The 27991-nt window shown below is 48.5% G+C and overlaps 10 protein-coding genes across 10 annotated transcripts; 4 read left to right on the plus strand and 6 right to left on the minus strand.

Moving 5' to 3' along the window:
- Window positions 1–439: 439 nt before the first annotated feature.
- On the minus strand, window positions 440–2131 carry L3040_001059 (uncharacterized protein; the record flags this gene model as incomplete). Its single annotated transcript, XM_007297307.1, has 2 exons — window positions 440–1513; window positions 1565–2131. 2 exons carry the CDS (start codon window positions 2129–2131, stop codon window positions 440–442), a joined length of 1641 nt encoding a protein of 546 aa, XP_007297369.1.
- Window positions 2132–3326: 1195 nt separating this feature from the next.
- On the plus strand, window positions 3327–4095 carry L3040_001060 (uncharacterized protein; the record flags this gene model as incomplete). The annotated part of the gene is made up of 2 exons (XM_007297308.1): window positions 3327–3414; window positions 3497–4095. The coding sequence occupies 2 exons, from the start codon at window positions 3327–3329 to the stop codon at window positions 4093–4095; spliced, it is 687 nt and encodes a 228-aa protein (XP_007297370.1).
- A 478-nt stretch (window positions 4096–4573) lies between these two features.
- On the minus strand, window positions 4574–5902 carry L3040_001061 (uncharacterized protein; the record flags this gene model as incomplete). Its single annotated transcript, XM_007297309.1, has 3 exons — window positions 4574–4906; window positions 5069–5426; window positions 5625–5902. 3 exons carry the CDS (start codon window positions 5900–5902, stop codon window positions 4574–4576), a joined length of 969 nt encoding a protein of 322 aa, XP_007297371.1.
- Window positions 5903–7779: 1877 nt separating this feature from the next.
- L3040_001062 (uncharacterized protein) lies at window positions 7780–8460 on the minus strand (the record flags this gene model as incomplete). Its single annotated transcript, XM_007297310.1, has 1 exon — window positions 7780–8460. The coding sequence occupies one exon, from the start codon at window positions 8458–8460 to the stop codon at window positions 7780–7782; it is 681 nt and encodes a 226-aa protein (XP_007297372.1).
- Window positions 8461–10670: 2210 nt separating this feature from the next.
- Window positions 10671–11532, plus strand: L3040_001063 (uncharacterized protein; the record flags this gene model as incomplete). The annotated part of the gene is made up of 3 exons (XM_007297311.1): window positions 10671–10778; window positions 10858–10960; window positions 11027–11532. The coding sequence occupies 3 exons, from the start codon at window positions 10671–10673 to the stop codon at window positions 11530–11532; spliced, it is 717 nt and encodes a 238-aa protein (XP_007297373.1).
- A 2565-nt stretch (window positions 11533–14097) lies between these two features.
- L3040_001064 (uncharacterized protein) lies at window positions 14098–14896 on the plus strand (the record flags this gene model as incomplete). The annotated part of the gene is made up of 3 exons (XM_007297312.1): window positions 14098–14223; window positions 14281–14377; window positions 14430–14896. The coding sequence occupies 3 exons, from the start codon at window positions 14098–14100 to the stop codon at window positions 14894–14896; spliced, it is 690 nt and encodes a 229-aa protein (XP_007297374.1).
- A 1605-nt stretch (window positions 14897–16501) lies between these two features.
- On the minus strand, window positions 16502–18283 carry L3040_001065 (uncharacterized protein; the record flags this gene model as incomplete). Its single annotated transcript, XM_007297313.2, has 2 exons — window positions 16502–17724; window positions 18061–18283. 2 exons carry the CDS (start codon window positions 18281–18283, stop codon window positions 16502–16504), a joined length of 1446 nt encoding a protein of 481 aa, XP_007297375.2.
- An 802-nt stretch (window positions 18284–19085) lies between these two features.
- L3040_001066 (uncharacterized protein) lies at window positions 19086–20851 on the minus strand (the record flags this gene model as incomplete). The annotated part of the gene is made up of 4 exons (XM_007297314.1): window positions 19086–19826; window positions 19880–20166; window positions 20245–20520; window positions 20806–20851. The coding sequence occupies 4 exons, from the start codon at window positions 20849–20851 to the stop codon at window positions 19086–19088; spliced, it is 1350 nt and encodes a 449-aa protein (XP_007297376.1).
- Window positions 20852–22980: 2129 nt separating this feature from the next.
- Window positions 22981–24922, minus strand: L3040_001067 (uncharacterized protein; the record flags this gene model as incomplete). Its single annotated transcript, XM_066155417.1, has 8 exons — window positions 22981–23207; window positions 23255–23362; window positions 23505–23796; window positions 23856–24079; window positions 24133–24300; window positions 24356–24451; window positions 24514–24615; window positions 24730–24922. The coding sequence occupies 8 exons, from the start codon at window positions 24920–24922 to the stop codon at window positions 22981–22983; spliced, it is 1410 nt and encodes a 469-aa protein (XP_066013433.1).
- Window positions 24923–25732: 810 nt separating this feature from the next.
- Window positions 25733–27360, plus strand: L3040_001068 (uncharacterized protein; the record flags this gene model as incomplete). Its single annotated transcript, XM_007295002.2, has 2 exons — window positions 25733–26258; window positions 26312–27360. 2 exons carry the CDS (start codon window positions 25733–25735, stop codon window positions 27358–27360), a joined length of 1575 nt encoding a protein of 524 aa, XP_007295064.1.
- Between the last annotated feature and the right edge of the window lie 631 nt (window positions 27361–27991).

Consider the following 27991-nt stretch of genomic DNA (forward strand, 5'->3'; position numbering starts at 1 on the left):
GTCGATTGGCGACAGTTAATAATCCTAATGATAATAATAGGAGTGGTTGCCTAGCTAGTTAGTAAATGTTGTGGAACTGGAACCAACTTTTCACTTCGCCCCTTATGATTTCGGCTACGCTGCGCTGTGATTTGGTTTTACGCGGATAGATGGGGATATAGAAATGAATTCGTAGGTGTCCGAAGCAAAGATGTGCGTTTGGGGTAAGTACTGGGTGGATGAGACAAAAAATGAATGTATACTCATTCTCTCGTAATATCGCTTCACAGCTAAAGCCCCTATACTTAAGCGGCCATGTCCTGGCCCATATGCATCCTGTCATCATGTTATTATATATGCAAGCACGCAATGCTCTGTCCCGAAATGCAACATCAACATCAACATCAAAACCAGATCCATCGAGTTCTCGTCTCTCCCACTGGTCCCACCCCTCCCTCTACTACACCTTCCTCTTCTCCAACAATAGCTTCCCGACCGGCAGACCCTCCTTCCCTACAAACCCCCCATTCCCCGCACCCCTCTCAAACACCTTGTGGCCCCTCACCCACGTCTCCCTCACGCAGCCCGTCATCGTCTTGCCCTGGTACGGACTAACCTTATTCCGGAACAGCATCTCCTCCCTACCCACGACCCAGGTGCTGCGGTCGTCAAAGACGCAGATATCGGCGTCCATGCCCGGTCTCAGCGCGCCCTTCCGGTGGCCCAGCCCAACCTGCGTCGCGGTGTTGACCGCGCACAGCCTCACCACGTCGAGGATGGAGATGGGAGGAGGTGCGGACGCGGAGGAGGCCCGGGCAGTGGCTTCCGTCCAGAGGATGGGGAGGCCGAGACCGACGGAAGAGATGCCACCCCAGGACGCGAAGAAATCGCCCTTTTCTCTCTGGTCGGCTTCTTCTTGAGAGAGGACCTCGCCGTTGACGCCTTTGTGCCCGTGGCCTCCCGCGCCGCAACCGTGGCTTAGGCGTTCGGGCAGGAGCTTCAGCTCCGGAGTGCAGGGGCTATGGTCGCTGACGATGGTCTGGATCACGGAGTCCGGCTTGGCGAGTTCCTTCCAGAGGCCGTCGCGGTTGGCCGAGTCGCGGATCGGGGGGCAGCATTTGTGCCGCGTGTCCCCGTCGTCGACATCTTCGGACGTGAGCGCCAAGTAGTGGAAACATGTCTCGGCGGTAATTTTTACGCCTCGTTCCTTGGCTGCCCGGAGGATCGGTACACCTTCCAGCGCGGATAAGTGTACGATGTGCAGGTGGAGATTTGGGGCTAGGTGGGCGAGAGACAGGATTTCTTCAATGGCGTACGTTTCGAAAGCTGGAGGGCGGGAGTCAAGGAATGTGTTGTACGAGGAGAGAGGGCCGGAGGGGGCGAGTGGTGGAAGAGAGGTCTGCACGTCGTCGCCTACAGATTCGGTTATGGGTGGGATCATCTCGGCGTGGAACATGAGGGTTGTGGTTTGGGAAGCGAGGGTGGTCATGGCGAGGGAGACGTCGGACGAGGATACGGCGGGAAATTCGTCGACCTGAGCATTTCTCCTTAGTACCTTAATCTACGTTCGATGTGAATGGCTTACTCCGCTCTCAATCAGGAAGCCCTTGAATCCTCGCACGCCAGCTTCGACGAGTGGGAGTAGCTGGTCTGCATTGCCAGGGATGATACCACCATAGAATCCAACGTCAACCCAGCACTGTCCTTCGGCAGCCTTGATTTTCTCGTGCAAGCCGTTGATAGTCGTAGTAGGCGGGATGGCATTCAATGGCATGTCAATGACCGTCGTCACACCACCCGATGCAGCAGCCCTTGTGCCCGTGTTGAAGCCCTCCCATTCCGTTCTCCCCGGCTCGTTAAGGTGGACATGGGCATCGACCAATCCTGGAAGTAACAAGTGAGGGGAGTGGTCGATATACTCAGCGTTCGCCGCGAAACTTGACGCCGGAAGAATAGTTGGGAGGATGGAGAGGATGGTGCCAGTCTGAGGTGATATGGTGATCGTTGCTGGAGACAGGACCAGGTTGTTCTCCGTGTCAACGATGACGGCTCTGGACGATACGAGCACCGTGAGTGGGATGTTGGAGTCGTAGGGAGGGGTGTAGGCGGGTGTTGGGTAGGAGGCGGCCTCTGGGCTCTCGGGGTAGACCATTGCGAGGGCTTCCACTGACTGATCTCAACGGGAACAGGTCTGTTTAAGCAATTTCAACTGAATTGGAAATATCTCGCAGTTGAAGATGTGAGAATAATAGAGAAATGTTCTTATCGGTGATGTTGAGGTTTGTCAAGATAAGGAGCTAGCCGTGGACAAGGCTGATAAGGCGATCAAGAGCCGAAACTTCGTTCTCTGAACTTGGAAAAATCGCCGAAAGGAAGTTGAAGAACGGAAAGAAAGAAAAGAAAGAAACAGGAGACAGATAATTGAAAGGCAGATGATAGAAATAGAGCCGGCAAGGGTTCTACTTCTACTTCTACTTCTATTCTGTGGGGGTGCAGCCAGGCCCGCGCACGACCCTCGAGCCTCGAAGCCTCGACAGCCCAGTGCCCAGAGTGTCCGAGAGATAAGTAGGAGAGATAAGGACGCCTCGGCTTCCCTGTTGTTCGTATTCCCGTTCCGGGTGATAACAGAGCGACACTTAAGCAGAGCCCATAGAGAGACCGGTGCTGCCAGACATCGTCCTATGGCCTATGGAGATAGTCCATCAAGTAAAAGGCCTTGTAGGGTAGGCAGGAGGCTAGGACACGAGGCTGGCTCGTGGTAGTGAGCGCTTGGATGGTGCGGGCCTCAGTGGTCCTTTGCGACATTGCGCTGGTCGGAATGTGATTATCATGGATAGGTAGCTGTGAACATGCCGAGTGAGAAATGCGGTGCAACAGCAATTGAATAAAAATAAGCAGTTGGCGGCGTTGAATGCACGTAGGTGTGGTAGGGAGAGGAGGTGTGGTCGGTGGTTCAGACGGAGCCTCCGACGATAGATGAGCTTGAGGCACGTGAGTTAAGATCATAAAAGATAGCTAAGGTTGAAGCAATTGAAGTAATAGCAGGTGGGAGAAGCATCTACAAGTACAGTCTCACTTTATTTTGCATGTCAAATTCTCTGTTGATCCAACTGCGTTGAATGTTGCCAGCCTAGATAGTGTCGATTATCTATCAACAAACAAAACGTGAAGCGAGCCCCTTCCAATCACGTGTCACTCACGCTGATTCCCAGCTCTCGATATTGAAGCCTTCGGAAAGCCGAGGCGTGACGCTTGGGCCATCCAACAATCCCAGCTTACATTTAATGCTGGATTATGAATGCCGTCCGTCGTAACCAATGCCATCTCATCCATTTCACATCCTCACCATGTCGTCCAAAACTCCAAGCACTTTCACACAAGCTTGGTACAGATGGAAAGCATTGAAGTTGCCATGGCGGAAACGGTTCCTCGTCGGTAAGCAAATCATTCGCACGCTCTCTCTTATTCTCAATCGAATTGCAGAGCTTCATCGCCTGCCCGATCTAACACCCCTCAGGTTTCGACCTTCAAGGCAACTCTTTCTGGGAGTTCCGCGACACGCTCTCTTCGCATAAGCACCGCATGCGACGAATCGTGAAATTCCCCTCCACGACGCAGTACAGCGAGATCAGGATCTCGCCACAGTGGCACCAGTGGCTGCGACACACGCGATCGGAACCCCCATCCCTTACGGAACAGTCGCAGGACGTGGTGCGGCAGCGGAACCTGAAGATTCTGGCTGCACAAGCAGATGCGAGGTGGGCTGCCAAACCTAGCTTTCTGGATACGCCGGAGAGGAGCCAACCGTTGCCTGCGATGGAGGTCAAGGATCCGGGGGGCTACGAGTCTGTGCAGGAGAGGAGGGAGGCAGTCGGGGTACAGGAGACGGAAGAAGGCAATGTGCAGACAGGCGAGGAGGCGATGAGAATGCAGGTTCCGGACGGGACAAGGCACGATTTCAGAAAGACACCGGAACCGGAAAATAAGAGAATTGAGGATGAGAAAGCGCCGAAGAAAGAATTAAAGAAAGAAGATCCTTGGAAGAAGGCTCGCGGTGGACCGAGTGAGGAGTGGCAGCCGCAGACATGGGGTGGGAATGTTTCGGCAAGGAGGTGATAATACGATAATGTTCTACCTAACCTTTGAATTTTGGTAGGTATTGGTGGATACCCAAGGACCAGGCTCTCAACTCCTGCAAGTCTAGGCTCATGATGCGGAAGAGTATTTTCTGGTAAGCACTGGGCGAGTGCCAATTATCGATGAAGACCACTGGGTTTCAGTGGCACTCTACTTCTGCGTCCTTCATTTTTATGTTCAGCCAATATCACGTGTATCATACCCTATATATGTGTATTGCATTACTCCAAGCGAAAGTTATGTACGGATTGGGACTGCCAAAAACCAATGTCGCCCATCGTTGCTCTTGTATACTATTTCCATTTTTCTTTCCCACTGCACAATAAACCACTTTCGTTCAATCGTTCGTCTCATCATAATAGCATCACAGTATGCCAGACTCTGAGCGGCACTGTTTATAGAAGAAAAGGTGCTGCCAGCCACACCTCGCAGGCTCCAGCCTCTTTCCCAAGATTCATTACTTCGCAACCACATCATCTACAAAACCGCCCCATCCATCCCAAAAGCTGGAATAGTAGTCCACCGACAAGCCAGTCAGGAAAATACTCCCAGCCACCTGTCTCAGGCCTTTGACGAGCGTTGCCTGTTCTTTGGCGGAAATGGTAGCAGGAAGGCTATGCATCACCACAGCCATGTTGGTTCGATCGGACTTGGATAGAGCTTGGAACGCCGTGATGGCCTGGTCGATTCCGCGGGTCTGGTAGCTCTCGTAGGTTTCTTCAAACACGATGGAGAGATTGCAAGAGGGCATGAATCGTTGGTCTGGAATTACGCCTGGGTTTTGGATTATCTGAGAGCTGGTCAGCGAGGGGATTTACTAAGATAAGCGAGATTTCTCGGGCAACCCTCGAAGGCAACTCTGCTGCTCTGGCAAGCCCAAGAGTTTCCGGACGAACAGCCCCCACGGCCAAAGGAGGCAGAGCGAGAACGAGAAGGACAGTGCAGAACTCACCAAGGGTCCCTTGCCGAAATTCTCATCGCCCCAAATGACACCCGCAACTTCCTCCAGGTACGCCTGGCTCTCGGCCGTCCACACCGTCGGCCCCTCATCCAGGAAGATACCCCTTACACCCAGATCCGGAACCGAGGCATCCGTCGCCCAGTTCGAGTACGTCTTGATATCCGCCAGCGCGAGAGAGATGTTCCGGTTCGTCCAGCTCGTGGACACGTAGCCCACGGTCCGGACGTTGGCGTACGAATTGAGCTTCGAGATACCCCGCGTGTAGTTCCCATCTGGCTCGGGACCAGAGCCGGGGCCCGACGCCGGGTTGATGACGGCGGTGAAGTTCAGGTGCGGATGGCGCTCGGCTCTGCATGAGTGTCAGTCGCTCGACTCCTTTAACCTTGAATTCCGCTTCTCTTCTTGCTTTCTTTTGCCCAGCGCCCAACCAACCAACCAACCAACCAACCAACCGCCAACAATGAGAGAGCAGAAAAGAGACAAGAACAAAGTAACAGGGAGAGAAGAGAAGGGGAGAAAAAGAACTGAGATCTTGAGGGGTACGAACGCTTGATACAGCGGGTCCCAGGCCCCGGGACTCGGATACACGTAGAGCGGTACCAACACCTCGGACCGGGGCGTCCCCTTCTTGCTCGAGCTGAAGACCACGGCGATGGGCACCACGATGGCGATCACGACGACCAAGAGGAGCGCGCACGCGAGGAGCCACAGCGGGACGAGCCCGCAGATTTTGGACCTCGGGTTCGGCTTGCAGCCGCGTTGCGGGCGTTGCGGCTCTGACTTTTCGTGGATCTCGAGACTTGTGATGGATGGTTTGGATGACATGTTGTGTGTGTGTGTTTCGGTCGTGATAGTGGTACTCGGGTCGTGACGAAGGGAATGGATGACAGCGAGCGAGCGAGGGATGAGAGGGCGTTTGTTTGTGAGGCCTCTTTGTTCGGGTGAGGAGATGTGTTTGAGGTCAAGAAAAAATGGCGTTCATCCGTTCGTTCGTTCGTTCGTTCGTTGATTGATTGGTGTTATACGAGGAGAAGAAGAGGAAGAAGAGGAAGAAGAAGATGAAAAGGTGACACGAAAAGAAAGGGTCGTGAGGAATTCAAGATGGTCTATCTCTCTCTTGATATTTGATTGAAGCGAAAGCTCAGTTGTTTGGAGACTTTCGCTTGAATGGATATAGTAATAAACAATACCCAGCTATCGCGAGGTGAAAAAGGGAAATCGAAATAGAAGCGAGGGAGAGAAGAGAGAGATTGAGAACCACAAGAGGTGAGCGAGTAGAGAGTAAAAGATCCCGTCTACTTTTCCTTTATAGAGAGGAGAAGAAAGAGAATGATTGTCCCCCTTCCCGACCTTCTCTCGTTTTTTATTTTGTTCTTGTCTGTTTTTCTTCCCGAGAAGAGAAACAGAGACAAAGAGACACGAAACCAGACAAACGAGCGGCTGAGCGAGCGGGTAAGCGAACGGGAGGGCGAGCGAACGTCCCCTCCGCATGGCATTCGTTGCATTGCAGATCACCCACCCACCTAACTCCCCTTGCCTTGGAACCCGGTACGGAAAAGGACTCGCTTTGATCGATTCGAGCGATTCGAGCGGGCTGTGTGCGCTTTGTTTACCTACCTATCTTGGTGGCGTAATGGCGTGGCCGTGGCCGTGGTGGCCGTGGTAGTGGTCTAATCCAATCCAATCCAATCCAATCCAATCCAATCCAACCCAATCCAACCCAATTCACACAAAGGCCCAAGCGAGAGACAAGACAGGACAGGACGAGAAGAGAACGGTTGCTGCCACGCATGCACGCACGCACGCACTGTTGCTGGCACATGGGCCTGGGCGTCTCGAGCGTAAGTACGGAGATCGTCATGGAAGAATACCTACCTAGGTACGTACGATTGCGGTGCCGTGGTGTGATTGATGACGATTTATGGAGTATAGTCTGGTCGTACCGTGAGTACCTACCGTAGTTATCAGCTTCTCGGCATGCCATGCCGTTTTTACGTCCGTCTCAGCCTCGAATCGAAGCAGGAGAAGCAGAAAGAAGCACGGCTTTTTGTCTAATTATGTTTCGTTACGAGAACGGGTGTTTGTGCTGTTGGTTAGTGTTGGTATTAGGATAGCTTGGATTTGGATTTGGATTGCGATTTGCAATTTGCGATTTTTGCGTCATCAAGCGATATTTGATAGGTACGTAGGTACTTATCATCAATCCAGCAAGTATAAACAGAGGCATGTTTGATCTTATTAGATATACATATCATCTCAGGACACTGCTGGCCCTTCGTCCATACATACTTTAGGCACTAGATTCTATTCCATCATGTATCCCTACGGCATGTGAGTTAGATCGCGATCGATGAATCACTACTCGATAAGTAAGAGCGGCCGCGAAGTCGGGAGGAAAAAGGAGAAAAGAGCGGCGACGAGCTCGTGTGCGCTAAGAGAGGTGGAAGGGGGCTCGACGTTTTTGAATTAATTGAATTTCAAGGTAATTACGAAGACTGATTGTATAATTGAACCTTTTGGTAGGGTGTTTCCCATCCCATCTCATCCCGTCTATCCCATGCCATCGACTCGTTCCATTCCATCTTCCGTATTCCCCTCCCTGTCCACTGGCATCTGATGCCCGATCCGTAAAACACCTTAACGTTATCGTTACCAGTAGCAGTATTGTACCTACCTATTCTCTCACCCTCAGACTCCCCGTTTCAGTTGCGGCCTTCCCTCCACAGCCCCGGGGGCGGAGACAGGCTAAGCGACCTCGGGCCCAGCTTCCAGTCCTGCATAAACATCCAATCGCTCCAGGCCACCTCCGCCCGCAGGATCTCCTCCTCGGTCACGTCCTTCAGCGGCTGCATGAACGGCACCGTCTCATGGGGGTTCATGTCGTATGCCTCCTTGCACTGCAGCCAGGACACGCTCTTCGCCGCAAACATGTAGTTCCGCCGTTCGATCTCGTGCAGCCCGCCCACCCCAGCCTGCCACTCGTCCCCAAAGAAGCCGTGTAGCACGCGCGGGTTGTCGTGGCCAGTGGCGACCAATCGTCGAATATAGGACACGAGCGATACGAACCGCGCGTGGCGCTCCGGGCCTGGCATGCGCTCATGGGGGTGCGCACCTCCAACCGGCAGCGTTTCGAACCTGTTGATGGGATGCGGATGCATCTGGAAGGGCAGCTGGATGTTCATGAGGTCGGCCAGCGCCTGCACGGGTATCGAATGCTGGGCGTGGTCGAGGAAGTACCGCATGCACATCTGGTATCTGGGATGCCATATGTAAATCTCGAACTCAGGCGGCGGCCGCGGTGGCGGTGACAACGGCGACTGCCGGGGACTTTCAGCCGCTGACTGCCAGCCGCTGACATGGGGGGAACCATTAGTGGAAGCCATTCTCCCTAGGCCGCTCACTCTCTTATATCCGCGCAGATCGGTATGAGGAGGACAGGTCTGAGGTTTAGAGAAGGATGATGGGAGAAGGTTGGCTTGATGGATTGAAGTGAAGTGAAGCGAGGGGAGAGGGGAGAGGGGCGAGAAGCTCTGACTATATATATATATACCCTTGCCAACTCTCGGTAGCACTTTCCAAAGGTCAGAGGGAATTATCCGCTACGTATACAAGTATACAAGTATACCGGTATACAAGTAGGTACACCTTAAAGGGGAATGCAGGAGCTTTTAGACGGTCAGCAGATCGTCTGATAACCATCTCTTTGAAGGACGATTTTAATAGATTAGCATAGCTACCGGTAGTAGATTACCTTAGGCCGATGCTTAAGATTAAGTAGAATTTGAAAACAAACTATTTAAATCATTTAAATAGTAGCTAAAATGGACTTATTTTATTCGATTAAATCTTCTTTTTTAAATGCTCGTCTTTTCGTATAAAAATCGTCTTAGGACCGTTTTTGAGCGTTTTAAGACCGTCCTATAGCCGTCTTGAGGCCGTCCCCGAAATTAAAACCGTCCCGGAGAATTAATAAGCAAATAATCTTTTTTTTTTTTCTCTTTTATTACTTGCTAGTCCACCCTCTACCACACCACCCCCTTTTACAAGCTAAGGTAGCGCATTATGATCGCGGGTAAACTTTTGCTCTATCGATCGATTCCGGTTATAACATTTTAAAGCGTTGATATATAAGCCGTAGTAGCGATACCGAGAAATATCTTGGCATCGAATCTATTACATTATTATGAAAACGATTTCATTTAAGAAATGATTTTTATTTACAACTATATCTTTTTAAAATAGTTATCGAACTACTTTAATTTTTTAAAACGAGCTTATTAGTAAGCTTGTTTTAAAAATATAGACGAGGAAAGTTATAAGACGGCTACAAAACAGTTTCTTTCAATGGGACGGTCTTCTCGGTAAACTATTCTTGAAAAGAGCTTAATACTGAATTTAAGCGGTCCAATGGCCGTCTCTTATAAAAGAGGATCAGAGAACCATTTAAATGACCCCCTACTACCCTTTAAGGTATGGATGGATATGAATGTATTTACTATTCAGTGGACGAAGGGGAGGACCTATCCTGCACATGTTGTACTCGTGCGGCCAGCATATCTGTCCCTCCCTACCTTATCTATGCGTGATCTTCTGATAGAGCAGGTAGAATACCACAATAAGGAAAAGATCAAACCGAGCTTAACGAGCGCTGGAGACAAATGCCATTGATAATGAGCGTCACTACTGTAAAGGTTGAGGCATGCGAAATCATGTTAAGGACCCGATCCACTACGACCCATTCCGACCTATTCTTACATTTATACTCCGTACGTTGTCTTTTCAATACCGGTATACAGTTCCGAAGGGAGATTGCAATATTATAAACCCATTATAAATATATTATAAATGTTTACCGAAGCACAAATTCCTATCTATTTTTAGGATGATCTTTCTTTACTATCCCCCCATGAATACATGTCGGACCCAGTTTAGGCCCATAAATCATATAGCGGTGGTTTTTGAATGGCTCAAAGCCCTGTCAACTCTATTATATAGACTAAAAGCTGACTTAAATATACTTTTCAAGGCTGGATTCTTATAAGTTGATTGGTTTAAGCCCTGGTAAGATCCCTTGCGAAATTATACTTTCGACATGTATTCATGGGGGGGGGGAATAGTAAGTACTACTACTAATTGATCAGGGCTGAAGCGCAGCAAAGAGCTGTATTTGATACTAATTATTGATATATCTAAAGTATTTGCAGTGACTCAGGTGTTGCTGCGCTTCAGCACTGATCAGTTCGTACTCCAAGATTGAACGCAAACGCTGTCCGTAGATCAATGAACTCTGGGTGGTGGAGCGCGCTGACTGTGGGAGATTATACGGTATGCTAGCCGCACCAAGTACTAAAATTAGTAAAATGAATATGATATCGGATTAAAATTACAACAGTCAAAGAGATACATTATAAAAAGGAGATACAGCTCCCTTTGAGCAGCTACTTCACACATCAACTCCATCACGTTCATTACCATCACGTTCATTACCATCACGTTCGTTACCATCACGTTCCTTACCATCACTTTCCTTATTATCTTCTTCCCTGTCGAAAGACTTATAAACCTCCAACACTATTTCGGTACTTTCAACACAATGTTCTCATCGCAATCTGTCTGCTCGACCTTGCTAGCCTTGAGCTTTCTCTTCAGTAGCGTTCATGGAAATGAAAGACGACTTCTCGGTTATCGCACCGTTTCCGAAGTAAGTTTCATCTGACTTCTATATCAAGTTTCACATGATTTTATATAATATAAGCTTATACTAATCACGCGAATTATAGGATGAAGCCAAATGGATCAATAAAAATGGAAGGCTCTACAGAGATAAAGCACTCGATCTGAAAAGCGCAGCTTTCAGCCAAATAGGACATGGGTTTTATGTGGGTAAGTTAATTCATGCCTGGAAATCATTAATTACTTATTACGCGGAGTTAATAACAATTTAAATAGTGGACCAACCTGGTGACTGGGAGGATGATGATGACCAGTGGTATTGTGTCATCGAAGCGGACAAGGAAAGAATCCGAGCGGCTGAGAAAATATGGATCCCAGAAACTCACGCGTCAACAAAATTGTGGACCATGTGGAGCGGAAACGAGCCAACTATTCTGCAGTATATCAAGGAAACAAGTGCCGTGGAATACCCGGAAAAAGCATTACGCTTTTCATACGTTGCAGTTGCCCTTGACAAGATGCAAATGGTCATTCCAACTGATACGATAAACGAGAATGACTTGGGTATTTGGGCTCAATGCTGGGAAAAAGAGAGCGACCTACTAGCTTATTCCAGCCGAGCCGTTGATTGGACGAAGTGGAAGATTATTGGAGCTCCTGACTCAAACGAACCTAGACCAAGCGGTACGTCTAACGGAAGGACTGCGCCGAACAAGTTGAGCTGGTACAAGCGGATGTTGCGTGGCTGGCGTGCGTGGGTTGCGCCACCAGCAACAATGTAGAGCTAGAAACAATGAGAGTTGAGAAGGAAAGAGCTTGAAGGAATGAAGGAAGCAAGCAGTAGAGAGAGAGGGAGAGAGGGAGAGAGACACCTGCGTAATACAGATATAGAGTACCATAGTAAGGAAATAAATCCAACTGAGTTTAACGAGAGCTGGGACAAATGCCATTGACAATAAGAGTCATCAAAGGTTGAGGCATGCGAAATCATGCTCCACTACGGATGTTCGAGGCATGGGAATCCTTTGGCCACTATGGAAAGTATTGTGTTTAAGCACCCGATCCACTCCGATCCACTCCGACCTATCATCACACCTACACTTTGCTTGTACGTTGATCTTTTTGATAGTAGTAGTGGTAGTAGTAATAGTAGTATTTATTTACGTCGGGCGGGTATCCAAAACGCAATGCTTGGACCATACCTTAAAGGCAGGTCCTCTAACCCTTCCTTTAAGGGAACGGTCGGTGAACCGTTCCAAATCAGCGCTAGTTTTACATCAGGAATAGTTCATTCCGAAGAGACGGTCCCTTGACCGTCTTATAGTCGTCCCCGCTCAGATTTTATAGCTACACTCTCTTATGATTTAGCCTTAATTTTTCGAGTTGGTCCGGTGATTATTCTCAACGAGGTGTAATCGTTAGTATAATACTATCTTTTCAACAATACAGTTTTTGATTATAATCTAATAAATCCGTGCTAAGATATTTCTTGGTATCGCTACCACCTTACGACCGTCAACGCTTTCGTCGATTAAATTTTAGAGCAGATCGATTCTGCAAAAGATAGGAAGCGATCGAGATGTTTGCTTATTGATACCAGCTTTCGAATAGGGGTCGGGACAGTCCTAGGACGACGGTCTTTCCATATAAACACGGACTCTAATAAAAGACGATCTAATAGATTAAAACTGGTCCATTTCAGTTGCGATTTAGATCACTTCATTATTTATGAAAATACAATCTTATTTTAATAAGTCTGGACGACGAGTGGTCCACTGACCGTCCTAAAAGTCAAGGACCATCTCTAAAAAGAGACGGTCCGAAGACAGTCCGTGGACCCTCCAAAGTGGCGCGCAGGGCTGCTAATAACGTACTGTAGTTGCGTAATCTTTGTTTCTTAACTGATCAGTGCGTTGATTGCGCAGAGGGCCAATTGATCTAGTATAATTTTGCAAGGGATCTTACCAAGGCTTGAACCAATAACCTTATAAAGATTCATTCAGCCTTGGAAAGTATTTTTAGGCCAGATTTTAATCCACATAGTGGAGTTGACAGGGCTTTGAGCCATTCAAAAACCACGGCTTTAGGATTTACGGGGCGAAACTGGGCCGGTCTTTTACGGTCGATTATTTCCCATGCCTCGAAGAAAGTAGAGTTGTATTTCCTATGCTTCAACCCACTTTTAAAGTGGGCTCGCCCAGCCAAATCTACTCGCTGTTTGACGCTACATTTAACGACCTCGGCTTCGGTATACTCGATTCTAATATAGATATAGATCTATTTCTTAAAGATTCTTAAGAAAGACCTATTTCAATTCAGCAAAGCGATGTATTTCACAATCTAAAAGCTTTTAAAGACGCAATACTCAATCAAGCTATCTACAAGCGATAAGAGCTTAAGTGTCCGAATAACGAAAAGACTTATATAAAATACGTATGCTCTTTTAACGATACATCTAAGCGGCGCGCTCGTTGCAACTACGACGTTCGAACTAAGGAAGCTACGGTATCGGTATAATAGAAAAAACATATTTCGTTATATAAGATCGATAGTTGCGCGGACAACGTATCTCTTAGAATTGATTCTTAAGCTGATATCTGTAATTAAAAACACATATCGATAGAATTGTATTTATCTATTTCTATTAATTTTTTTTATAGCTTTAAAATTACAATCGAGAACTTCAAAAAATAATTCTAGTATAAGCGGCATTACTGAAAAAATTTTCTTGTATAAAGCAGCGAGTAGATTTGGCTAGGCGAGCCTACTCCAAAAGTGGGTTGAGGCATAGGAAATACAACTCCACTTTCTTCGAGGCATAGGAAATAATCGACCTATTTTATCTAGGTCAATTTATGTAGTAGTAGTACTACTAGTACTCTTTGCGCAATTAACGCACTGATCAGTTAAGAAACGAAGATTATACCTTATTAGCAGCTCCGCGCGCCACTCTGTCGAGTCAATGCGGGTAACCCCACCTGCCTTCAAGGTAGGACAGGTACCGGTAAGACCTCCCATAGTATACTTCTACAATTAAGAAGGAAGATTGCAATGATATAAATAGTTGGCCAAGCGCAAAGCCGACTTTATATCTATGATAATCTTCGATATAAAAATGCAAAGACAAGTAAAGGTATTGGGGCACGATTATTTATAATCATCGTAGAAATTGCAAATACGGTTACTAATATTAGTGACATGAATATGGTCAAAGATTATAAAAGAGAGAAAGAGACCCTTCTTGCACCTACCTCAGACTAAGTCCATTACCTTCCTTACTATCACCTTCCTCAGCTCGCATAGCCGAAAGACTTATTGAACTCCAAAACTACTTCGGTATTTCCAAAATGATGCAGTCATCGCAATCTACTACTATTTGCTCGATCTTGCTAGCCTTGGGCTTCTTCCTTAATAGCGCTTATGGAGTCAACCGCAACGGAAGAGAATTTATCGGTTATCGAGTTGTTTATGACGTAAGTTTTACTTGATTTATATAATAGGTGAGCTTACATTAATCGCGCGAATTATAGAGGGAAGCCGAATACATCAACAGTCACTTGAAGCCGTATAGAGATCCAAGACTCGATGATGATGAAGTGACCCAAATAGGGCAGGGCTTTGATTTGGGTAAGTTGATTATAGATAGTTACCTATTACGCGGAGTTAATAATCTAAATAGTAAACAAGCCTGAAGGTTTCCAAACGGAACCGAGCGAGGAATACTTCCAATGGTTTTGTGTTGTCGAAGCGGATAGTGCAAAGCTTAAAGCTGCAAGCAAAGTATGGATTCCAGAGCATACCTATGATGATGATGGTAGGGAACGGAAATTATGGTTCCAAAGCGACGAAACTCTTTTGAACTATGTCAAGACAAAAGTGGAAGAGAACCCGGAGAACGCAATACGCTTTTCCTATATGCAATACCATCCTGAAGAGTTCCAAATGGTTTTGCCAACTAGCATGGTAAACAATGACGAGTTGAATCTCTGGGCTTACTGCTACAAAAGAAAGGAGGACCTACAAAATTATTGGAGAGAAACCATTAAATGGCAGAGGTGGAACATTGCTGGAGATCCCAAGCCCAGAAAGTCGTTGTATCACCAGGTCACGGGTTGGTTTGGTTCGTCCTCTGGGGGAAGATCTTGAAGGAAGAAAGGAAGGAAGGAAGGAAGGAAGAAAGGAAGGAAAGCAGGAGAAGGAGAGAATAATCCGAAAATAATGTCCAGAAAGCAGCGAAGAAAGAAACAGAAAAAAAATGCGATTTCGATAAGTACAATTTTTATATATTGTTTTTGGTGAGACCAAATGCACATCCACCCACCTATCTACACGAGCCAGATTATCAATCACCAGTAAGCGAGTCATTCACAAAATTACATTAAAAAAGCGAGCCAAGATAGTTCAAAATTTTAGCATGCAATTTGGAAAAGGAGGTAGATAAACCAGCCCAATCATTGACAAGTCCCCGCTGGAGACCTACGGGCAGTTATTCGACGAGTCTCCATACTATCCATACATATCGTACAAGTCCTTCGTATATATATCTATCAATAGCTACCTAGCAAACCGAATATTCAGACCCCTAAAAACGAAAAAGAGAGAAGACAGAAAGATATAATACTATCGTCTTCCATTCCGAGCCGAACTTTTTCTTTCTTCAAATCTCAATTGTTTTTTCGAGACCAAACCAACCAACCAACCAACCCGCCTAATCCTCGGCCCGCCTCCCCACTCACACTCCCCTCCCCTCTCCCAGTGTTTTTAACCGATAATATAAGCAAAATTCTCCGCCCCTGCGAACATTTATCAGCAACACTCAACGTGTCATGACAACGTGCCAGAGTGGTTAATGGGTATGACTCGAACACTGGGTCTTAGTGACCCATCAAGATATCATATGGATTCGTCCGCGTAGGTTCAAATCCTGCCGTTGTCGCTCACCTAACGCCTGTTCCCGGGCGGGCTGCGGGTATTTTTTTTTCGCTGGCTATATATCTCATCTCGTCTCACATTACACATATATCATAAATACTGGACGAAAGTATGTATGCAATCAATATACACACATTCCCCTTCATCGACCCGTGTTAGGGCTCAGTTCTCGGTCATCAGTTTGATCGTCAATCGATCCGATAAATAATCATTTTTCCCTCCCTCCTAATTTTCTTTTTCTTTTCGGGTTTCATTTCCCGCTCTTGAGAAGTAGGTATGTACCGGTAGGTATGCATGCTGAGCGGGACTTTCCTTCCTCCCTTTCCTCCCTTCCCTTTCTCCCTCCCGAGCGCGGGGCGGAAGGTGGGGTGGAGTGGAGTGGAGTGGAGTGGAGTGGAGTTGCTCTTCCGCATCTCAATTATAGATTTTTCGATTTCACCCCCTCCCAAAAAAAAAAAAAAAGCAAGCATTAAAAAAGTCAACAGCAAACAAATGAAACGGACAGATAGATTCATGAGAGATATAGGAGTTATAAAGAGGCATATTTACATTTTGGGTTATCTAATTCTTCCTCGATAAGTGGCTAGCCCCCTCCCCCGGTGCTTCACTTCCCGGAAGTACCTGACTTGGCTCAGGAACCCCTTCTCGTCCTACTAGGTAGATAATGAGAAGGGATGAAATCGTCGCCCGACAGATCTACTGTTTGTCATACTGAGCTATCTAGAACATAATCCCAACTGCCACCATTAAATGCCGCAGGCTCTGCAGCCTCCAGCGTATAATGTACTATAGCAAACTTACCAATTTGTCTTCAAGGTCTCATCGTCCCGCTGCTGCCGCCGCAATCCGCGTCAACATAGCATGCTCATTCTCTACCCCCCGATCTCTCTCCCTCCCACTCTCCCACTCTCGTTCCCGCTGGCCATCCCCGTGGCTCTCCCTATCGACCATCATAGGATGAGTATGCTGTTGCTGTTGACCATCCCCGGCCCCGAAACCTCCGTCCGGGCCCGTTCTCAGTCCTAATTCCAGACTAGAATCGACCTGTATCTGCGTCTGCGATATTCCATTCCCCAATCCCAGCATCAGCGGCACGTGATCCAGCTCCCCCTCCTTGATCTCCTTCCATGCGCACTTTGCGTGCTTCTTCGTGCAGGCCTGACATGCAGTAAGATGTTTCGTGCACTCGAAGTTCAAACGTCGACATCTATCACAGGGTGGGTATACAGGGTCTCCCCGTGACAGCTTCTCGATTTTAGAGGCCATCAGTACTCGGTACTGGCCCTCTGTGCCATCTTCGCACGAACTCAGTGGTTGTGACAGTCGGCGAGTATCGGGCTCTTGGGAGCCATAAGAGTGAAAGGTTGGCTGTTCCACGGCGGAAGTGCGGCTTGTCCTTGGTCGGCCGTGAGGGGCAGATTGCCTTCTGTCAAGCGAAGTAAATTGATCCAGCAAGTTCTGTTGCATCTTCGCTTCTCCATTAGACCTTGCATTGATAACCGAGAATGGAGCCGGGGTGAAGTTCCTATTCTCAGGGTCAGGATTCAAAGGCTGTTCGGCGGACTTTCTATTCAAAACAGCAGTCTTTCTTCCCTTCAACTGGTAGTTCAGCTGTCTCGCTTTGCTAGCAACAGCGTCTGCCTTCTTGATGAGCATCGCTAGGCGAGTTTCCAGGATATTCAGCGTCCCCAGTTCAGCTGCTTCATCCTCGGCGAGTGGTTGGGTAGGGATCATTCGTTCGGGACCACCAGACATGATCAGCCTCCAATCGTCCTCCGAAATTTCGACCTGGCCTCCCTTGATCCAAAATCGACAGGCCCTGAATCCTTGGATGGTTTCGGTGAGGACAAAGTCTGCTGGGTTGGTTCGAGCGTACGTGACGATTTCGAGCCAGGAGACTGGAGTTTGTTCGACTCCAAAAGCGTATGGTGTGATTGTCTTGATGGGTCCATCGAATAGCTTCTCGAAGGATTTGAGGAGCAGTGGTCCAACGAGTTTTGCCCCGAGGTTGGCGGCTAGGGATTCCTGTCGTTGAAGAACACCTGTCTATATCAGCATGAGCTCGAAAATGAATACGTACAGCGACACTCATGCACCACGCCCTTCATCCTCGTTCAGCCTTATATCCCGCCAAGCCATAGCTGATACGTATCTGCAATGTGCTATGAACCCCAGCGTACATTTTCAATCCTCAGACAGAATTTGGAAAAAGACCGAGTTGAGACCCAGGTAATTCCCAAAAACTACAGCCATCAAGTATGATCGAAATTTTGATACTCCCAAGTCCAAGTTTCCATGGCTTCTTTTGAAGCCCCGAAAAGTCCCGTGACCAAGTCTCTCCTCACAGATGAAAGAACCCGCTCAAGAGTCAAACGTACCTTCATAGTCATCAATCATTCCCAACACATCCCCGAAAGTTTCGCTATCCCCCTCAATCAACCGCAGCCTCTCCGGCTTCGCCTTCGACAAGTAATTGATAGGCGGTCCAACACCGGCATGCTGCATGGGCGGCACGCTCTGTCGGCCTTCGTCCGGGGCCGGAGTCCTCTTGCGTTTGGCACCTGCTGCGGAGGTCTCTGCTCCATTTGGGTCGACGGGCATTTGGATTGATATACCTGTCATGTATGGGGATATAAAATTGTCGGTCGGGGCGGGAGGGAGGAGGAGGGCGGGGGCAGCGGCGGAGCGTTTTGCTGACGTATTCCCTTCCCTGCCTCCCACGGCAACGCTCAAGGCGAATGAATTGAATTGATTTGGTTTGATTTGTTTTGATTAGACGTCTCCGTCCGCTCGAGATATTTTGTTTAATTTGAACAGACCGGTCTTTCTTGAGTGAGTTCGGAAGTCCGCAGTTATCAAGAAATGTACTGTACTTCCGGGTGTGGTGGAATAAAGGAGGAAACCCCCGACGCCCGAAACTCCAATCCAGCGGGGGTGGGATGACTAATGCCGCCCAGCGGAACGGAGGAGAGGTGCGCTAAATTAACTTAGTCAGCGAGGATGCGTATTTTCCTTCGAGTGAGTCCCACCCTTCCTCTCCTTTTCCAGTCTTCTGCCTACTCATATACATCCACATACGTGTCGCTTTACCAATTTATTTCGCAGAACTTCGACACGAAGATATCAATCCTCAGCTTAGCAATCTCAAAGGGTCAAAGGTGTCGATGTTGATCACCAGAGGCAGTGCTGCCTCTCATGCCCGGTCCTCTCTTGAGCAATTTTTTTGTCCCATATCCCCCGCGAAAAATGTACTAAACGCCTCACTCACATACCGCAGTATGGATGCTCCCAAGGTCGTTATTTCTTGAATTCATTCATCATCACACAGCAAGACCGTCGCATTCGCCCAAATCCCAAGGTTCATCATATACACCTTTCAACAGACACCCCCAGCATCTATAGACTACCACCAATCACCCTGGTCAAACATAGCTGCCGCAACCTTGACAAATCCAGCAATATTGGATCCAGCAACCAACGACGGAAACTCGCCCTCCTTGGCCTGCACATATTTCTTCGCAGTCTCAAGACCGTTCTTGAACGCAGCCTCCATAATGCCCTTTAGCTTCTCATCAACCTCCTCGCTAGTCCAGCTGATGCGTGCAGAGTTCTGCGCCATCTCGAGACCGGACACAGCAACACCACCTGCGTTGGCGGCCTTGCCAGGTGCGTACCAGATGGCCTTCTCCTTCTCGGACTTTCGGTGCGCCTCAAAGACATCGATAGCCTCTTGCGTGCAACCCATATTCGATCCTTCAGCAATGAATCGTGCTCCGGTCTTGATAAGGGCCTCGGCCTCCTCCTTGGAAACCTCATTTTGAGTCGCGCAAGGCAGCGCGATATCGACCTTGACATGGGTCCAGGGACGGGCACCGTCCACATACTTGTACTTAGATCCGGTGAAATCGGTCAGCGACTGGCGCTTTACCTTCAGAGCAGCGATCTTGTGGATATCCTCGGGGGTGAAACCTTCGCCTTCGGCAGCAATAAGAGCACCCTTGGAATCGGAGAGGGAGACGACGGTCGCCCCGAGCTCGATGGCTTTGATGGCTGCATATTGGGCGACGTTACCGGAGCCAGAGATGGCGACGGTCTTGCCTTCGAACGTGCCTTGACCCGTGTAAGCAATCATGTGGTTAACGTACTAATTTCTGTCAGTCTTTTATTATCTCCAGCCAGTGCCGGGATATAACCCACGTAGACCAGACCGAAGCCAGTAGCCTCAGGTCTGATGAGAGATCCACCCCAGCTTCCACCCTTCCCAGTCAGGACTCCCTCCCACTTGTTCTTCTCAGCTCTGTATGCACCGAACAACCAGCCGATCTCGCGCGGTGAGACACCGATGTCTCCAGCTGGTACATCGGTATCGGCGCCGATGTGCTTATTGAGTTCGCGCATAAAGGCTACGCAGAACTTGCGAATCTCGTTGTCGGATTTGCCCTTAGGGTCGAAGTCCGCTCCTCCCTTACCGCCTCCGATATTCACTGCACACGTATAAGATCAGCCTTGCTCTGCCACCAGCACGGCACTGGAGGCTTGAATAAGGCATCTCGTGTACTCACATCCCGTCAAAGCATTCTTAAATATCTGCTCGAAGCCCAAGAACTTCAGGATAGACAAGTTGACGGTTGGGTGGAAGCGGAGACCGCCCTTGTATGGACCGAGAGCCGAGTTGAACTGGACTCTGTATCCGCGATTCACCTGAACCTGGTTCTTGTCGTCTTCCCAGACGACGCGGAACTGGATGACGCGCTCGGGGATGGAGACGACTTTCAGGGCAGTCTTGTACTCGGGCTTTTGTTCGAAGAGGGTACTGTTTTCGAGGGTGGAGGCCAGCTCTGGAAAATAAAATGTCAGAATTGGCTAGAATAGTAGTCATATATATCTGGGTGAAGATGCGTTGATTTTTTCAGCCCGTCTCGGATCTCATACTCGGCAACACTTATGGGAGCTTTCTTTCTTCTACCACCGCGAGACTTGTTTTCTTTTTGAAAGTATGGTTGAATCCACTCGAATGTGCCATTCTCCATACTCCAATTGCGATCCCATCGCTGTTATCGAGGGGGTCGTCCCATGGCGGGGTTGAAAGAAGTAGTGAGATCATAATAGAGGGGCAGTCATACCTCTGTAAGCCTGTTCGAACTCGGGCTCGGAGGGAAGGTTAGACATGTTTGGCTTGCAGAGTGTATCGGAGTATTGGGAAATCGTTTAACAGGATGAAATTTGAATGTTGTTTGGGGGAACAAGACGCTTTTGGGGAGGGCGGAGGAACAGCTCTCTTTATATAATGCTGGTTTACCTCGGACTAGGAGGGAGGCAGACCACTTGTTCCATAATAGCTGCTGGCTTGGTCACCTAGTCTAGGTTGCAGGATTGGTTATCGGGGTGGCATAAAACCTGATGATCCGTATCTGGTGGCTTGAAAGCTGGAGGGATGTAGTAGTAGTGTCATCCTCTCTTACGGGTCATGAGTACTGGATGGCGCAAAGTGCACATTTATTATCCCTTATTTACTCATGCTCATTGATAACCCATTCGCATTCTTTAGACTGATTGCTCTCTCTATCTACCCCTTCCTTTTTTTTCCATATCAAATGTATGATTCCATCCCAAAGTCCATCTACTCCGTGAGCCTATTACCGACAGCCGAGACTTCAAAAGAAAAACTGAAAAGAAAACCAAAACCAAAAATCAAACCCTTTCCCATCCTTCCTTCCTTCCATCCTTCCTTCCTTTAAGCTCTTCCCTTCTCAACTCTTATTCCTTTTAGGTTTTTGGTGCTAGTGCTGCCACAAGGAGCGAACGCCACCAATCCAACCACGACCGATATCGGCTCGCCTCAACCTTTTCGCCAGTAATCAAACTCCCGCCCTTCTATTCCCTAAATTCTTTGAGAAATCTACTTCTACCATTTCCTGCATTTGGTTTTCATTGAGTTTCTCTTCGGCCGGTCCAGGATTTCCAGCACTAGTCCAATTCTCCCAAGCAACGGTTTCTTTCGTGTATTCATATACCGTAGCCTCTGCTTTGTTTTCCGGCATTTAGCCCAGAAACCTGAGTCATTGTTGTCTATCGCTCCAGTTGGAATGACCATTTGCAGCTTCTTAGAAAGCGCTGCATATGAAAAGCGTAATGCCTTCTCCGGGTTTTCTGGCACCAGTGTCTCGACATACTTCAGAATAGCGTCTTCGTTTACCGGTCCATAATGGCGTTGGCTCCTTCCTCCTCCTCCCTAGTGATTTTCGGGATCCATACTCTGCCTACATTTCTCAAGTTTCTCACTATTCGCTTCGATAATACAATACCATTTTTTCCTATGACCCGGCCAGCCGGCAGGTCTGTTTGCTATTGAGACTATTAGCTCCGTGTAATAAGTAACGATCCATAATAAGCACATGACTTAACTTACTCGTATAAAGTCCATGTCCCAATTGATTCAATGCTGAATAGGTATCCTTCGACATTGTATTTTTTTTATCTCTATAAAGCTTGTTTTCCTCATTGATCGCCTTGGCCTCCGCCTATAATTCGTGTAATTAATATAAGCTTATACCATATAAATCAAGTAAAAATCAAGTGAAACTTGCTTCGACAACAGTTCGATAAGCGATAATTGTTCTTCCATCTTCTCCATAAGCATAGGCGCCATGAAAGAAAAGAGTTTTGATATCTCGAGGACGCCTATACGGTAGATGTATCGAGGACGCCAAGGCCAATGCCAAATCTTGTGCACAAAAGGGGCGAGCCTTTCGGGGATCGAGAATCACCTTGAATATAAAATCGAATTCACGCCTAGCTAAATATTCACAATATTGCATTATCCTTTCTTGATTGTATGTTAACAAGATCAACGGATTCGTGCGGCCAGCATACCGGTATCTGTCCCGATGTGGAAAATCATCCCAAATATAGAGAGTAGTCTAAGTTACAAAATCTAGGCGTAGCCGACCATTCGGTACAGAGCGTTACAATCCCTTTCCCCAATTTAAAAAGATCAACGCATGGGGACAGATGTGCTGGCCGCACGAATACCGATTCCCTAGAAGAGAAAGAAATAAGAAAAGATGCCGCTATACGGGAGATGATCATTTTTTTGGGGTGGGGGGGGGGGGGGGAGGTGCGTTTTACCAAGGGGGCGGGCGGCTTGAAATTTGAGCTTGAGCTTGTTGGGCCTGGGCAGCACACCAAGAAAAAAAAACATCTCATCTTGAAAGATTGAAATACATTCCCCAGCGATATGGAATTTGTTTTGGGAATTCACAGCTCACGCAGTATCACGATTGGGAGTTTTTTATTCTTTACAGGATCAGGCTACTCCGTTGAGATTCATGTAATCGAGTGGAGGAGATCTGCGTCTGTGTTGGCGGCCCGGTGTCGGAGAACGTGGGAGGAGAACGTGGGAGGAGAACGTGGGGTTTCTCCACCTTGCCGACGACGTAAACTCGGAAGCGCTTCCTGATAAACAGATTCGCCACCCAAAGCCAATAAATAGGCTTGCCCGAGCTCGCGTTGTTGATCGCATGCACTGTAAACAAATACGGTTGCTTTAAGCGGATTCTTACCCGGCTGTACGATGCGCCGGCTCCGATGGTAAGGATTCGGCTACCAGCTCTTCGATACCTAGCAGAACGATGACTGTGAACGAGTACCGGTACACCGCTTCTCCAGTCACTCGCTCTTCTATTCCACCCCGTCCAAGCTTGGAACACCCAGAGTCGATCAGACCTCCCTATCGCACATTACCAGGCCCGCCTCGGTGTCGGATTCGGATACCAACTTCTTCAACTCCACGCCACAGTTCTCCCGGTATTGTGAGACTCACGAGCAAGTTCCATCAGCCGAATGCCGTCCCGCGACGTCTGTGGATCCACCTGCAGCGGCGCCTTGCGTCTGATGGTATCAGCCAAAGCCTCATAATATCCCTGATTGAAGCCGTTCAGCGTCGGGAATTTGCCGCTGTACTTCTTCGCGGCTGGGTCCAACTTCTGGTTCTCCGAGTCGAATTCCTTATACGTCGTGAGTGTGCCGTACTCGTCCTCGGGGTTGACGCCGAAAGCTGCGTCGGTAGATTTCATTCCCGAGAGAGTCTGCCGCTCTTGGATGTCATCTCCGTACTATTGTCAAATAAGCTTCAGAGGCATGTGTGATGAAGTGTGTGAGAAGGAATGCTTGCCTTGACGTAGGAACCTTCCGTGCCCCGGACGAAGTACTTCAGCGGCTGTGGCATGCATGCGATGATGGTCGTCTTGACTGTGACGAGGAGAGGGCTGTCGTATTGCAGAATCACCGTAAAGGTGTCGTCGACCTCACTCTCGATTCCCCTCAGTACCTTCAAAAACGCCGTCACAGATTTGGGTCTGCCGAATAGTACGAGAGCTTGGTCGAGAGTATGCGATCCTGGCACCCGTCAGCTTGTCGACTTCTCACATTAATTCTCGAGCGTGACCCACCGAGTCCGAAGAGCAAACCATCGCCCGGGGTGTACTCCTTGGCCGAAAGATACTTGATCCAGGGAGGGTTCTCGAAGTCGTAGTATATTTGTGCTTCCGTAATCGTGCCCAGCGCATTTTTGTCAACAAGATACTTGAGTGTCCTGAAGTCACCGTCCCAGCGCCGGTCTACGGCACACCTGAGTCAGTACTCTGCTGGGGCGAAAATTAACAGCATACGTACTTTGATAGACTGTCAAGATCACACCCTTCTCCTTGGCCAAAGCAAGGAGTGCGTCGGCTTCCTCGCTTGTTCGCGTAAACGGCTTCTCCACCACGACTGCGAAGAGACTTCAATCAGACAACGCTTCAAAGAATAGGCATGAGATTGCGAAGACTTGCCATGTTTTCCGGCTTCTATGGCTTTTTGGGCAAAGCTTGCATGCGTATCTGGGCCCGTGGCCACGATCACTAGCTCGATGGCAGAATCGGCGAAGAAGTCCTCTAGCTGGGCTATCAGCACCAATCTCTATACATGTTCCGGTAACTGAGATTTCCAATGAGATCATCTAGGAGTCTCGATAAGAAGACCTCCCCCTCAAAAAAAAGTCTGCTGACCTGCGGTGCGATAGTGCTTGGCATCTGGGAAGTCGATAGTGCAGTGGCTTCCTGGCGTAGCATTCTCGGTCGGGGCTGCGGCTCGCTGCAAAAATGCGTAGACTTTGAGTTCCTTCACCGGCAAAAGATAAGGCAAGTGGTAAGTCTTTGCTGAACCCCCATAGCCAACGAAGCCAACTTTGGTCTGAGACATGGTAGAGAATGGTTCGGATGTCTTGAGAATGTTAAGCGAGATGGAGTACAGAATGGATATCACAGACAACAGGTTTGTGGGGAGAGCTTTCTACTTATGAACGATGAATCGACGGTATATTTGTAAGTATGTATTCTGGTTCTTGCCTCTGATGATATTCCTTTTCGATATTAGCTATACGGAGTGAGAAAGTATGAGGGTGACAGGTCCACTGTTATCATGCAAGCGTGCCGAGATAGCCAGAACGATCAAGCGGTGCTATCATATGGAGTACTCCGTAAGTACAGTAAGTGCTACTTCACAAGGTTCGACGACTGAACTGACTAGTGTCCTACGTAGCCCGGGGTGTACCCGCTGTCAAGCCAAGAGACAGGCCGGGGAGTAGCGGCGCGTTGCCGACCCCAATAGAAGCTCCCATGATTTGACCTCAGACTGTGCACTCCCCAGAGTAATGCATGAAATAATGGTAGTGCAGTGCAATACCGAGGCTCGCTTCGCACCCAAGGCTTTTGTATTCGGGCCTTCAATCAAATTGAGCTGCCTGGGTTCGATACCCGGGGTATGAGCCTCTACCCCGGATATGGGAAGCTGGTCCTCCTCCGCACCTCCGCACTTTGACAGACTTCCGACATGGCAACCCTGGCTACCGATGTATATATTCTCTATACGGAACTTCACAAAGACGGTGCTTGTCCAGTACTCATCGTACTTACACATCTCTGCGTCGTTCACCGTCGCCTTTCAGCTTCGAAATCAGCTTGAACAATCTTCAATACTAGGACTGTCTCTCGGAGCAGTCAATCAATAATCATGGGTTCCGACGACGCCAAAAACAAGTATGTCGGCGCAGCGCTTGCCGCAGTCATGCCCGTAGACGACAAACCTTGGTATAGAAAGCCCAATATGGTCTATCTCAACTTCTGCCTCTTCAGTCTTTTGCTTCTATCTTCTGGAAACGGCTTCGACGGGTCGATGTTGAACGGCCTCCTCGCTCTTCCACGGTGGATGGAGTTTATGGACCATCCGACCGGCTCCTGGCTCGGATTCATCTCCGGTGGTTCCAATCTGGGATCGATATTTCTGTTTCCCATCATCGCGTGGGCTTCCAACAAATTCGGTCGCAAGCGAACCATCTTTGTGGGACACATCATTCTTACTGTGGGCGTGGGTTTACAGACGGGAGCTACCAATCCCGCCATGTTCGTGATAGCTCGTATCGTCGTAGGAGCTGCTTCGGCATGCTTTGGTGGCTGCACCCCTCTCTTGATGACGGAAACTGCATACCCTGTCCATCGAGGTATTCTCACAGGTCTCTACATGTGTGGCTGGTATGTCGGTAAGTGGACATTCTGCAGCACCAACGTGATAATTTTGCTGATCAGCCTGCAGGATCCTTCTTGGCTGCGTGGGCCACATTCGGAACACGAAACTATGCCAGTGACTGGTGCTGGCGCATTCCCTCCGTTCTTCAAATGGTTCTTCCAGTCTTGGCTTTGCCAGGACTATTCCTAATCCCCGAATCTCCCAGGTACTTGATCTCGATCGAGCGTCACGAGGAAGCTCGCGCTTTTCTGGTGAAATATCACGCCGAAGGGGACGAGTCCTCAGCTCTGGCTGCCTTTGAGTATGAAGAGATTAACAGGAACATCCAAATGGAGCGCGAATTTGCAAAAACTACTTCGTACAAACAGATGTTGGCCACCCGTCCAAACCGCAAGCGAACGTTCATCACGTTGTTCGTAGGCATCTTTTCGCAGTGGTGTGGCCAGAATGTCGCAGGCTACTACCTATCTCCTGTTCTCAGAAGTATTGGTGTTGAGACCGTCACGAAGCAGACCCTCATCAATGGCTTCTTGCAAGTCTGGAATCTGATGTGTGCGCTGACTGGAGCTTTCAACGTCGACAGAGTGGGACGACGATTCCTGTTCTTAGCCGCAACCGGGGGCATGCTCGTTTCCTATATCTTGATCACCGCTCTCGCGGCGACATTCGCTGAAGGCGGCTCGAAAGCTGTCGGCACGGCAGTCATCCCTTTCCTGTTCCTGATGTACGGGTGCTATTCTCTGGCCTTTACACCCCTCATGGTGGCATACCCGGTAGAGATCTGGCCTTACCAGCTTCGTTCGAGAGGTCTCGCCACGATGTGGGTGTCGTCCGCCGTCGCCGTCTTCTTCAACATCTTCGTTAACCCGATTGCTCTCGAGGACATCCAATGGAGATACTACCTGATCTTCGTCTTTGTCCTCGCTGGCGGTGGCATAGTCATCTACTTCGTCTTCCCGGAAACCCGGGGCCATAGCTTGGAGGAGATGGCTCGCGTTTTCGGTGACGAGGATGCCATGGGTTCGTCTGAGGACTCACTCGCAGAGAAATTGGCGACCGAGGATCGGTCAGAACACCTTGATGATGTCCATACCCCTTCTGAGAAGGCAGCATAGCAGAGTCGAATGGGTTCCAGCCAATGCGGTCTGGGATTTTACCTCTATTTTCAAGGATGTGCTCAGGATAGGGAAGCTGGGGATAGCATATGGCCTTACGCATTATCGAGAAGTCCCACAGGGGCCAATAAGATACATTTGAAAAAAAGATGAAACCGGTGATTATCAAGGCTTGCGTAAGATTGAGCCAGAGAAAAAACCGTGATATGATTTACCGTTCTCAGATCGATTAAGACGAGAAAGTATTGATGCCTCAATGCGTGATTACCGTTCTCATCTTTCAACTGAATCAATCATCACATCCCTAAAGCCTATACAAAATGGTGAAAGTCTCAATGTAGATTATAGCCTGCGTTACGATAGTAACGGACGCTTCCAGGAACTTGTTGGTAGTGTTGGTGGTGGTATGGTATCACGTGATAGAAATCGCGAGATTACGCAAAGCTATTCGGGCCCAACAATAATATATTTTCATGTATTATACACTTTCGATTAGTAGTAGAACTCAAACCCTTAGGATCAAATTCTTCACCGTATGATCCTCAAGGCTTTCGAGCTTGGCCAATCTCGAGTTACGTATCGTATTCCTGGTTCATCACTATCTGAGCGATTCACGAGATCAAACGCCAAA

The sequence above is a fragment of the Drepanopeziza brunnea genome, assembly GCF_022702325.1.
Source record: "Drepanopeziza brunnea f. sp. 'multigermtubi' strain 214-2 chromosome Unknown ctg1, whole genome shotgun sequence".
NCBI lineage: Eukaryota > Fungi > Ascomycota > Leotiomycetes > Helotiales > Drepanopezizaceae > Drepanopeziza > Drepanopeziza brunnea.